The 10,893-nt window shown below is 64.0% G+C and overlaps 1 protein-coding gene across 2 annotated transcripts; it reads right to left on the reverse strand.

Annotated features, from left to right (window-relative positions):
- Positions 1 to 277: 277 nt before the first annotated feature.
- On the reverse strand, positions 278 to 7,921 carry SH3BP5L (SH3 binding domain protein 5 like). Of its 2 annotated transcripts, none has more exons than XM_075913715.2 (7): positions 7,765 to 7,921; positions 5,970 to 6,758; positions 3,937 to 3,999; positions 3,172 to 3,300; positions 2,623 to 2,784; positions 2,200 to 2,373; positions 278 to 1,561 (listed from the first exon to the last, which is right to left on the reverse strand). In XM_075913715.2, exons 2-7 carry the CDS (start codon positions 6,171 to 6,173, stop codon positions 1,190 to 1,192), a joined length of 1,104 nt encoding a protein of 367 aa, XP_075769830.2. In that variant the 5' UTR covers positions 6,174 to 6,758; positions 7,765 to 7,921; the 3' UTR covers positions 278 to 1,189. The 2 variants fall into 2 exon arrangements, with proteins under 2 accessions (XP_075769830.2, XP_075769831.2); XM_075913716.2 differs by lacking the exon at positions 7,765 to 7,921 and adding an exon at positions 7,632 to 7,692.
- Positions 7,922 to 10,893: the final 2,972 nt, after the last annotated feature.

A 10,893-nucleotide genomic window follows, 5' to 3' on the forward strand; every position in this document is an offset into this window, starting at 1 on the left:
ACTGGGAAAACTCAACACACAGCGACGAGTCCGGCAGCACCTTAGAGACTCACAAACCACGTGGACGGGGCCGTGCGCTCTCGTGGGCAGAGCCCACTTCTCCAGTGTGCACGGTCTGCACGGCAGATACCAAGGTTCAAGCACAGCCGCTGTGGGACCCCGGCTAATCGCTCGGTGGGGCCAGGGAGCGGCCCAGCACCCGGCTAGCCCTGTGGGTTGGCAGGCCGGCCCGTCCGGGACCGCCCCGCGTCGTGAGACAGACAGAGGGACGCAGGCCTTTCCACGGGGTACTCACTTTACTTTAAATAAAACGTGCAGCAGCAGCCCGGCCGCGCGCTCCCACGGAGCCAGAGGGCTGCGTCAAACCGGCAGTTTTCATCACAGCCTCAGCACAGCGAGCCCGCAGAGCCCCGCCCAAGGGGGGCGCCCGGCTCGGAGAAGCAGCAGCCCGAGGCGCCTGGAGCGGGCTGGGGGACCCCCGGGCCTTGGCCCCACCCCGCTAGTGCAAATGACGCTCCCGCAGCGTGGGGGCGACGTGTCCCAGTCCAGAGGCGGCGGCGAGGGGGTTCTGACCTAGGCTCCTGGCGGGCGGGGAAGGTACAAGGAGCCGCCTGGAGCCAGCCGCTGGGGTGAAGGAATCGGTCCTGCATCTGGGGGAGGGGCCGGCCCAGGCTCTGGCGGGGGGAGGGAGGGAGCTGTCCCTAGACCAGTCGTGTCTCCGCAGCAGCCTGCGGCCAGTGCTGGGCTGTAGTGACCAGGGAGCGGATGTCATGTGGACCGTGGCCCCGGGGCCGTACCGGGCCCCAGCCCCACCTGCCCTGCGGGGAACGTAGTGTGTCAGTCAGCAGCCAGACTCGCCTTCCCAGGCGCCGGAGGCCAGGGTGGCGAAGGCACCAGATCGGGAGCCATGTGCATGGACCCGGGTGGGGTCTGTGCTCGGGGGGGGGGGACCCTGGCTTCCAGCACGCGGCGCTGAGGGAGAACGGGGGCACCCAACTGGTGCACGCAGGGAGCAGGGGTCCGGCTCCAGCACCCAGCTCCAGCATGGAGCCCCCGAGGGGCGGGGGGAACCAGCAAGTCTCCAGGCCGCGCCCAGGAAGTGTAGTGTGATGGAGGGGGAGGGGGAGCAATGCCTAGGGGGGTGTCTCTGGGCCCCAGCTCAGCAAGCAGGGGGACCCCAGAGGGGGGGCTAGAGGCTGATGCTGCGGTGGTGCCGGAACTGGCCGGGCCCGCCCTGGCGCTGCGCCGGCTCCCCCAGCTCCTCGCTGTTGAGGCTGGTGGCGTCCGACAGGCCCAGCAGATGCTCCACCGAGTCGAACTTCTGCAGGTCGGAGGCGATGGTCTGCAGGCTGAGCATGGAGAGCGAGTCGGCCGCCGGGCACTCGGCCCCCAGGGCCCCCGCCTCCGCCCCCACCGGCGAGGCCCGGCGCCGGATGAGCCGCTGCAGCCGCCGGGCGTGGATCTGCTCGCTGATCTGCTCCAGGTTCCGCAGCGCCACCGCGTAGCGCGTCTTGGCCTGCGCCACCTGCCGCTCCAGCCCCGTCACCCGCGCCTTGTGCTCCTGGGGGGGTATGGGGTTAGAGCCCCAAACCCTGCCCCCCGGCTCCACGCAGCGCCCCCAAACCCTGCCCCCGCTCCAGCCCCGTCACCCGCGCCTTGTGCTCCTGGGGGGGTATGGGGGTTAGAGCCCCAAACCCTGCCCCCCGGCTCCACGCAGCGCCCCCAAACCCTGCCCCCGGCTCCACGCAGTGCCCCCAAGCCCTGCCCCCTGGCTCCACGCAGCACCCCGAAACCCTGCTCCAGCCCCGTCACCCGGGCCTTGTGCTCCTGGGGGGGTATGGGGGTTACAGCTCCTCCACACAGCGTCCCCAAACCCTGTTCTCCCACCCAGCGCCCTGAAAACCTACCCGCCGGCTCCATGCAGAGCCCCCAAACCCTGCTCCCACTCCTGCTCCAGCCCCGTCACCCGGGCCTTGTGCTCCTGGGAGGGTATGGGGGGTTAGAGCCCCTCCACACAGCCCCCCCAAACCCTGCCCTCTCACCCAGCACCCCCAAACCCTGCCCATGCCCTGTTCAAGTGGTTTCTGCAGGGGCAGGAGGGTGTCCGGGACACTGTGTCCTCAGCAGGGGGCAGATGCCCCGGGTCCTTAGGAGGGGCAGCCCCGCCCCCCGACACTGGGCTCCCGGCAGGCCCCTCACCTCCAGGATCTGGTTGAACTGGGCCTTGAGCTCGAAGTAGGGCTTGCTCTTGACGATGACGCGCTTGAGGGATTTCTGCAGGCTCTGCACCTTGGCCTCGGCCTGCTGGCACAGCCGGGTGACGCGCTGGTGCTCCCGCTCGCTGTGCAGCCGCTCCTCCTCCGCCTCGTTCACCTGCGGGGGGGGGCGCTGGTCAGTCCGGCCTGGCCCCCCCGCACCCCTCGGCCTGGGCCCCCTGCACCCCCCAAACCTCAGCCCCCTTCACGCACTCCCCAGCTCGCCACCTCGCCCCCGCTCCTCCTCCGCCTCGTTCACCTGCGGCCGGGGCAGGTGAGCTGGTCGGTCCTGTCTGGGCCCCCTGGGCTCCCCCCAGTCCGGTCCCCTCGTGGCTGGTACAGCCCGGAGCCCGCCCCAGCGTCTCACCTTGCAGGTGGCGTGGTTGAGCATCTCCTGCCAGGTGGGGTCCAGCCGGTTCTTGTCGGCCATGACGCCCTGCTCCGCCACGAAGACCATCTCCCGCGCGGCGTTGTGCATGCTGACCGCCCGCTCGTAGCGCAGCGCCGCCTTCTGCGTCTCCTGCTGGGCCTGCCCGCGGGGGGGAGGGGTCACACGGGGAGAGCAGGGCCGGGGGGGGCCTGCCCCCTCGTTCTAACCACTAGGTACCACTCCCCCAGCCACCACCCCGCTAAAGGCATGGATAGAACCAGGAGTCCTGATTCCCAGCCCCCCCGTGCTCTAACCACTAGGTACCACTCCCCCAGCCACAGGCATGGATAGAACCAGGTGCCCTGGCTCCCAGCCCCACTGCTCTAACCACTAGACCGCTCCCTCCCCCAGGGCTGGGGAATAAACCCTGGAGTCCCCCGTCCCCCGAGCCCACCAGACTCCCCTCCCCCCGGGGCTAGGAGGGAAGCCGCTGATCGTGGCGACGAGGCGCGTCCCGGCGGGGCGGGAGCAGAGACGCGTCCCCACCTCCTTGGCCAGGCGCCGGGCCTCGTAGTAGGGCCGGGCTTTCTCGATGCAGCTCCCCAGCTGGGAGCCCTGCGCGTTCAGCTTCCGGGCGGACTCCGACAGGATCCGGCGATACGTGGTCCTGGCCTCCTGCAGCGGGGAGGGGCAAAGGCACCCGGGCAGCACCGTCGGCAGGGCAGAGCGCCCCCTGCTGGCCCCACCCCACCGCCAGGGCAGAGCGCCCCCTGCTGGCCCTCCGCCCCACCGCCAGGGCAGAGCGCCCCCTGCTGAGCCCCACCCCACCGCCAGGGCAGAGCGCCCCCTGCTGGCCCCACCCCACCGCCAGGGCAGAGCGCCCCCTGCTGGCCCTCCGCCCCACCGCCAGGGCAGAGCGCCCCCTGCTGAGCCCCACCCCACTGCCAGAGCACAGCGCCCCCTGCTGGCCCTCCGTCCCACCGCCAGGGCAGAGCGCCCCCTGCTGAGCCCCACCCCACCGCCAGGGCAGAGCGCCCCCTGCTGAGCCCCACCCCACCGCCAGGGCAGAGCGCCCCCTGCTGAGCCCCACCCCACCGCCAGAGCACAGCGCCCCCTGCTGGCCCTCCGCCCCACCGCCAGGGCAGAGCGCCCCCTGCTGGCCCTCCGTCCCACTCCCTGCAGCACGGCGCCCCTGATGGGGCATCAGGGCCAGCCCTGACCCAGGGGAGAGCGCCCCCACCCCGCTCCCCGCCACGGGACACCAGGCCCGGCACTGTCTGTCCCGGGACAGAGCCCCGGCCCCCCACTCACGTCCAGCTGCAGCTCCACCCGGTTGATCTCCTCGTTGGCCTGGTTGAGATGCTCCAGCTCCTCCTGCAGGGGGAGAGCAGAGTGGGGGGGCTCAGGGGCCACGCCCGGCTCAGGACAGCGCCCCTGCCCGGCCAGGGAGAACACCCTCCCTGCCCCCCTGTCCCCTCCCGGCACAGCGCCCCAAGAACAGCACAGCGCGGCCTCGGGCAAAGAGCACGCTCCTGGCTCTACTGCTGGCATGCAGGGTGGCCCTGGGTGAGTCGCTGTGCCCCTCCGTGCCTCAGTTTCCCCCATCTGTAAAGCAGGCCTGGGCCGATTAGGGACTGGGGGGGGGGGCTGGGAATCAGCTTTCTAGAGACCGGGCCGCGTGGCTAAGAGCTGGGTTGTGTAGTGACTGCTACGAGCTGGCTGACCTCACCCAAGCTCCCTGACAGGGATCTCGGATGGTGGCCTGAGTCCCACGCGTTACGGTAGCCCCATCGGACACTCTCACAGAAAGCCAGACCCTGCTCTAGGGCTGGGCAGGCTGGGGGTGGGGGCGGGCTAGGGGGCAGCCCTACCCCACCAGATTTCTAGGAAGGCTTTAGCTCAGGTGCTTCAGTTTCAGCCACTTTGTCTTGGCGTCCCAAGAGGCGTTAATTAAATCAAGTGAGAACAGGGACAACAGGCACCTTTCAATCCTGCTCCTGTCTATAAAGTCACGAGAAAGTGAATGAGGTAGCACAAGACCTAGGGGTCACCTAACTAATGAATAGGTAGCACATTTCAAACAAACCAAAGGACGTTTCACTTCCCGCAGCGCACAGTCAACCTGTGGAACTCCTCGCCAGAGGATGTTGGGAAGACCAGGACTTTAACAGGGTTCAAAAAAGAGCTAGATAGATTCATGGAGGTTCGGTCCATCAATGGCTGCTAGCCACGATGGGTAGGAAAGTGTCCCTCGCCTCGGTTTGTCTGGAAAGGGATGACAGGGGAGGGATCACTGGATGATTCCCTGCTCTGTTCCCTCTCTCTGGGCACCTGGCATTGGCTGCTGTCGGCAGACAGGACACTGGTCTGGATGGGCCTTAGGTCTGACCCCGTCTGGCCGCTCTTATGACCTACACAAACCCTCAATCCCATTCAAAGTGGGCTTACACGTGGGATGCCCGTCAGTCAGGACTTGCCTCCCCAGGGACGCTGCCCAGTGAAGCTGCGTTCTCACACCGGTGTGGCTAGCAGCCAGTCCGGGATAAGAGTGACCCTGTTTCCTGTTACTTACTCCCAAGTAATTATTCGCGGTTGCAGCCGCGCCGGTCCCAGGATATTAGCCACAGAACAGGTGAGACAACACCCTTTATTGGGCCAACGTCTGGCGTGTGTGTTAACAGGCCGCTCCCCTTCCAGACGACGCTCTCGTTAGGTTAGCCATTCCCCCTTGTACGCCGAGCGGTGGCACTCGGAATACTCCCCCCAGCCCCGAGGGCTCGCTCTAGCTCCAGAGCGCGTCTCCCACCGGGAGACGTCATCCAGGAGCAGCTGTCCCCTCGATTAACCTTGTCTCTCTGCCCTCCGGCATCACGTCATTTCTATACCAGGATAACGCGCCCACTCCGGCAGCGCTCCCAGCATGGCGGTGGCCCGGTAACTATTCCGTTATCTCCCCATGCAGACGCGCCCTCGGCAAAGCGGCTGAGTAAGACACCTTGTTGTGCACTGGATTACAAGCATCTACTCCAGAGTGTGCACCTGTTTACAGCCCCCGCAACCTCCCCAAGGAGCAGTGACAGCCTTCGGCCATGGGGGTTAGGCACCGCGACACACGCCGCTGCCTCTCCGTGGGGCCGAGGCAGGCCCTGGGGGCAGGGGGCCACAGTGACCAACGCCTGGGACTGACCGGTGACCTCCCCAACCCAAGCCGAAGGGCCAGGCCTGGCAGCCGGGGCTCTGACGTCCCTTCAGGAACCGGCACCGAGGAAAACGTGGCTCTCACGCCGGCCAGCGGCTCAGTGACTGACGGCAGCAGGGGGAAGCCGGGTCCAGCCCGCCCTCACCTGTATCCTGGGATCCAGCTCTTCCTCCACGTCCTCCTCATCCCTCGGGGGCACCTTGGCTTGCTCACCATCGCAGAAGTCCTCAGGGACAGGCGTTCTGAGCTCTTCCCCCTCCTCCGTGGGTGTCCGCAGCTCCCCCGGGGGCGTCTGCCGCCCGTCCCCTGGGCTCATGCCCAGAACCAGCCGCTGGTCTGAGTCCTCCATGGCGGGGCCCCCGCGCCACGCCTCCCGCTGGCCGTGTCTGCTGCTCCTCGGCGGGCAGGCCACAGGCGGAGCCCTCACAGACACGCAGGCATGCTAGAGGTGGGCCCATTCACCAGGCGCGGCGGCGTGGAGGGTCCAGGGGCCGTGTGCCAGGCCACTAGGACACATGGGCCAGCAGGGGGACTGGGAATGAGGGGAGCAGCCCTGGGTTACAGCCGGAGCTTGCCGAGCGACCGGGGCATCGAGCGACCGGGCATAGAAGGGAATTCAGGGAGCCGCCGCAGCGACGCGGGAGGGGATAACAGAGACGGACGTGGCCTCCTCTTCCGGTGTCAGAGCCACGTCCCGTGACGTGTCAGCACGGTCCCCCGAAGAGCGAGTCGGGACCACGGGCACTCGGCGATCCCGACCGAAGGCCAGGGAGGGGGCTCGCCCAGGGGGTGGAGAGGAATCCCCAGCGGCAGAGGGCCAGACGCACCTCCACCCCCCACTGCCAGCCCCAGCGAGACCCCGAGGAGAGCCGAGGCGAGAGCCGGCCCCGAGGGGCTCAGCGCGCGAGGCCTGCAGAACGGGGTCCGGCTGGCTCTGCAGAGAAAGGAGACGAGGCTGGAAAATGGCCGGCAGAGAGCGAACTGGGCGCTGCTACAGAGGAACGGGGGCCCTCCACAACACCCGCTAGAGAGACCCCCCCCCCGAGAGAGACGGGGACCCCGCCACCTTGAAACGGCACAGGAGAGTCACCCGGTCTCCACTTCAGCCCATGCTACTTACTCCTTGTCCCATCTATTGCACTCTGTGTCCACCCCCATCCCTTCAGCGCACCCAGCACTCACCCCACTGCCCCCCTCCTGCCCCAATGCACCCAGCAAACAACCTACCCCTACCCCTTGCAAACTGCACCCACCGCAATGCATCCTGTGCCCACCCCACTGTCCCCTCCCCTACCCCAATGCACCCAGCAAATAACCTACTACCCCTTGCAACTTGCCCCCACCCCAATGCACCCAGCACCCACCCCACTGCCCCTCCCCAATGCACCCAGCAAATAACCTATGGCCCCTCCTCCTTGCAAACTGCACCCACCCCAATGCACCCTATGCCCACCCCTCCACCCCAATGCACCCAGCACCCACCCCACTGCCCCTCCCCCGCCCCAATGCACCCAGCACCCGCCCCACTGCCCCTCCCCCGCCCCAATGCACCCAGCACCCGCCCCACTGCCCCTCCCCCGCCCCAATGCACCCAGCACCCGCCCCACTGCCCCTCCCCCGCCCCAATGCACCCAGCACCCGCCCCACTGCCCCTCCCCCGCCCCAATGCACCCAGCACCCGCCCCACTGCCCCTCCCCCGCCCCAATGCACCCAGCACCCGCCCCACTGCCCCTCCCCCGCCCCAATGCACCCAGCACCCACCCCACTGCCCCTCCCCCGCCCCAATGCACCCAGCAAATAACCTACCGCCCCCTCCTCCTTGCAAACTGCCCCCGGCACCTGCCCCCCCAGCACAAGCTGCCCCTCCCCCACTGCCCCCAAGCACCCGCCCCTCCCCCATTCCCCACCGCGCGGGGGGCGGGGCGCGCGCTCTGTTTACCTCCGGCTTCCCCGGCTGGGCACCCAGCTGCAGCCCCCCCCGTCCTCGCTTCCAGCTGACCCGGAACCGGAAGCCGCTCTCCCGCCACGTCCCCGCCCTTCCCCAACCTCTGCCGTACAACATGGCGGCGCCCAGTGGCACATCCCCTCCAGCCCACCAGTCGCCGCCGGGCGGGGATAGGTCCACACACGCCGCCCGCCTGCCAGGGCCGCTCGGCCCAGCGCCCGCCGGGCGCCCCCAGGAGCGCAGAGCGAGCGGGCTGCCAGCCGCACGGGCGCCGCCATCTTGGAGCTCGGATGGGCGCCGCCATCTTGCGGTACGGCGCCGGCGGAAGGGAAAGGAACATCCGGTTCTCTGGAACGCCAACTGTCCGCCTCGCTTCCTGCCGTAACGCAAGATGGTGGCGACAACGAGGGACGCAAACATGGCGGCGCCCAGGAGACCAAGATGGCCGCGCCCGGGGCGCCTCCGCGTACGGCCACGTGACCTACCGGCCCCAACGTCCTCTCCTTGGGAGGGACGCTCAAGGTGGCGGCGGAGACGCGTAGTACCACGTGGCGCGCCACAGCCAATCAGAGATCCCCTCGGGCGACTGTCCCATCGTGAGCCCGGGAAGGGGGGAGCCCGCTGGAAGAAACCATTATTTTAACAGCAATTATGAGGGCGTTAATTAAAAATCAAATAAACAATCAAAAGGGCAAAAATCGCCCCAAAAGGCCCCGCTCATTTCTGGGTAGATTTAGCGAGAGGATTTCCTCCCCACATCCACTAGCCACAGTTGCCATGGCAACGAAGACCCAGGTGACCGTTGCCATGGTAATGCCGGGAGTGGTCCAGGGAGGGATGCTTCCAAGTGGCAGCATCCCAGCCCCACTGCTGGCAACACCCTGGCCTGTTGCTACGGTTACCAGCTTTGGCGGGTGTCTTCCTGGAGCGTGACCGAATCCCGCCTTCCCACTGAAATTTTCCTCTCTCGTTCCCGGAGTCGGACGGCACCTCGGCGACAAACGAAATGATTTCGGTCCTGGGCTTTCGTCAGCTTCTTCAGATGCGCTGGGGTGGGCAAGGAGAGCCCAGCGACTACGCCACAGCCAAAGCCACGTCCTGCCGATTGTAGGACCGGCGCTGAGGAAACTCATTCACTCAGACCTGACGTGTGTCCATCAGTCGGCTGCACTGGGCAGCACAGTATGGGGAGGAGGCGGGCAGCCCTCCGTGGAGAAAGAAAGGCAAAGAACTATTTAGAAAAGCTGGACATGCACAAATCCATGGGGCCGGATCGAATGCATCTGAGGGTGCTGAGGGAGTTGGCTGATGTGATTGCAGCACCATTGGCCATTACCACTGAAAAATCCTGGTGATCGGAGGAGGTCCCAGATGACCAAAAGACAAATGTAATGTTCATATTTTAAAAATAAAAGAAGGAAAATCCAGGGAACTACAGACTGGTCAGCCTCCCTTCCGTCCCTAGAAAAATCATGGAGGAGATCCTCGAGAAAAGGGATCGAGAACAGTCAACATGGGTTCACCAATGGCAAATTATGCCTAACCAACCTGACTCGGATAACTGGCTCTGTTGATATGGGGAAGGCAGTGGACGTGATATACCTATTTAGAAAAGCTGGACATGCACAAATCCGTGTGGCCGGACCCATTGCAGAGCCGTTGGCTGTTCTCTTTGAAAACTCATGGCAACTGAGGCAGGCCAGGAATGACTGGAAAAAGGCAAATGCTGTGCCCATCTTTTAAAAGGGAAGAAGGACAACCTGGGGAACTACAGACCCGTCAGCCTCACCTCTGTCCCGGGAAAAATCATGGAGGGGATCCTCTAGGAATCCATTTGGAAACACTAGGAGGAGAAGAACACGATCAGGAACAGTCAGCATGAATTCAAAACAAGAGCAAGTCATGTCTGACCAACCTGATTGCCTTCTATGGTGAGGTAACTGGCTCTGTGGATACTGGGAATGTGGTGGATGTGATAGACCTTGAATTCACCAAAGCTTTTCATAGGCTCTCCCACAGTATTCTAGCCAGCAAGTTAAGGGAGTATGGATTGGATAAATGGACTGTAAGATGGATAGAAAGCTGGCTAGGTTGTCGGGCCCAGCGGGTAGTGATCAATGGCTCGATGTCTGGTTGGCGGTCGGTTTCTAGTGGAGTGCCCCAAGGATCAGTTCTAGGTCCAGTTTTGTTCAATATCTTTATTAATGACCTGGATGAGGGGATGGGTTGCACCCACAGCAAGTTTGTGGATGACTCTAAGCTAGGGGGAGAGGTAGCTATGGTTGGAGGGCAGGGATAGAGTCCAAAGTTAGACAAATTGGAGGATGAGGTTCAAGAAGGACAAGTGTAGAGTCCTGCACTTGGGACGGAAGAATCCCAAGCATTGTTACAGGCTGGGGACCGACTGGCCAAGTAGCAGAATGTGTATGTGTGACTGTGTGTGAGAGAGAAAGTGACACAGACTCTGTTTGTGAGACAAAGAACGTATGTGTGTACAAGAGACAGGGTGTGATAGTGTATGAGAGACACACTCAATGTGTTTTTCAGAGAAAAAGAAACAGAGTGAGTGTATGTGTGAGAGACACACACAGAGACAGTGTGTGAGGAAGAAAGACACACACACACAAAGCTGGTGTGTGGGAGAGTGACTCAGAGCCTGTGTGAAAGAGACACAGAGACTGTGTATTTGTGTAAGAAAAAGACACAAAGTTTGTGTGAGTGAGAGAGACTGAGCGAGACACACAGAGAGATGGTGTGTGTGTGTATCAAAGTGTGTGAGAGTGACTCAGACACTGCGTGTTTGTGTATGTGTGAGAGACATGCAGAATGTGTGGCGAGTCACAGCCTATGTGACAAAAAAATGTGAGAGAGATGGAGATGAAGAGAAAGTGTGTGTGTGTCTGTGTCTGTGTGCGTGTGACTCAGACTATGTGTGTGAAAGAGAGGGAGACCCAGGCTATGTGTACACTGCAGAGTTTTTCCGGGATACCACAGGTATCCCAGAAAAACTCTGCCAAGTCCAAGGAACATGTCTGCTCTTCTGAAACTTTTTTTGGAAGAGCAGACGCATATTTTTGGCATTCCTGTAAACCTGGTTTCACGAGGAAGAAGGGATGTGCTGAA

Source organism: Pelodiscus sinensis, chromosome 19 (genome assembly GCF_052426305.1).
Source record: "Pelodiscus sinensis isolate ZL-2025 chromosome 19, ASM5242630v1, whole genome shotgun sequence".
NCBI lineage: Eukaryota > Metazoa > Chordata > Testudines > Trionychidae > Pelodiscus > Pelodiscus sinensis.

What these genes read in the sequence shown, in the direction of transcription:
- SH3BP5L (XM_075913715.2), bottom strand. Translation starts at nt 6,173, where the DNA reads ATGGAGGACTCAGACCAGCGGCTGGTTCTGGGCATGAGCCCAGGGGAC. An exon ending in GGGTGGAGCTGCAGCTGGAC is followed by an intron (nt 3,301 to 3,936) that starts GTGAGTGGGGGG and finishes TCCCCGCTGCAG; the next exon opens with GAGGCCAGGACCACGTATCG. An exon ending in TCAACCACGCCACCTGCAAG is followed by an intron (nt 2,374 to 2,622) that starts GTGAGACGCTGG and finishes CCCCCCCCGCAG; the next exon opens with GTGAACGAGGCGGAGGAGGA.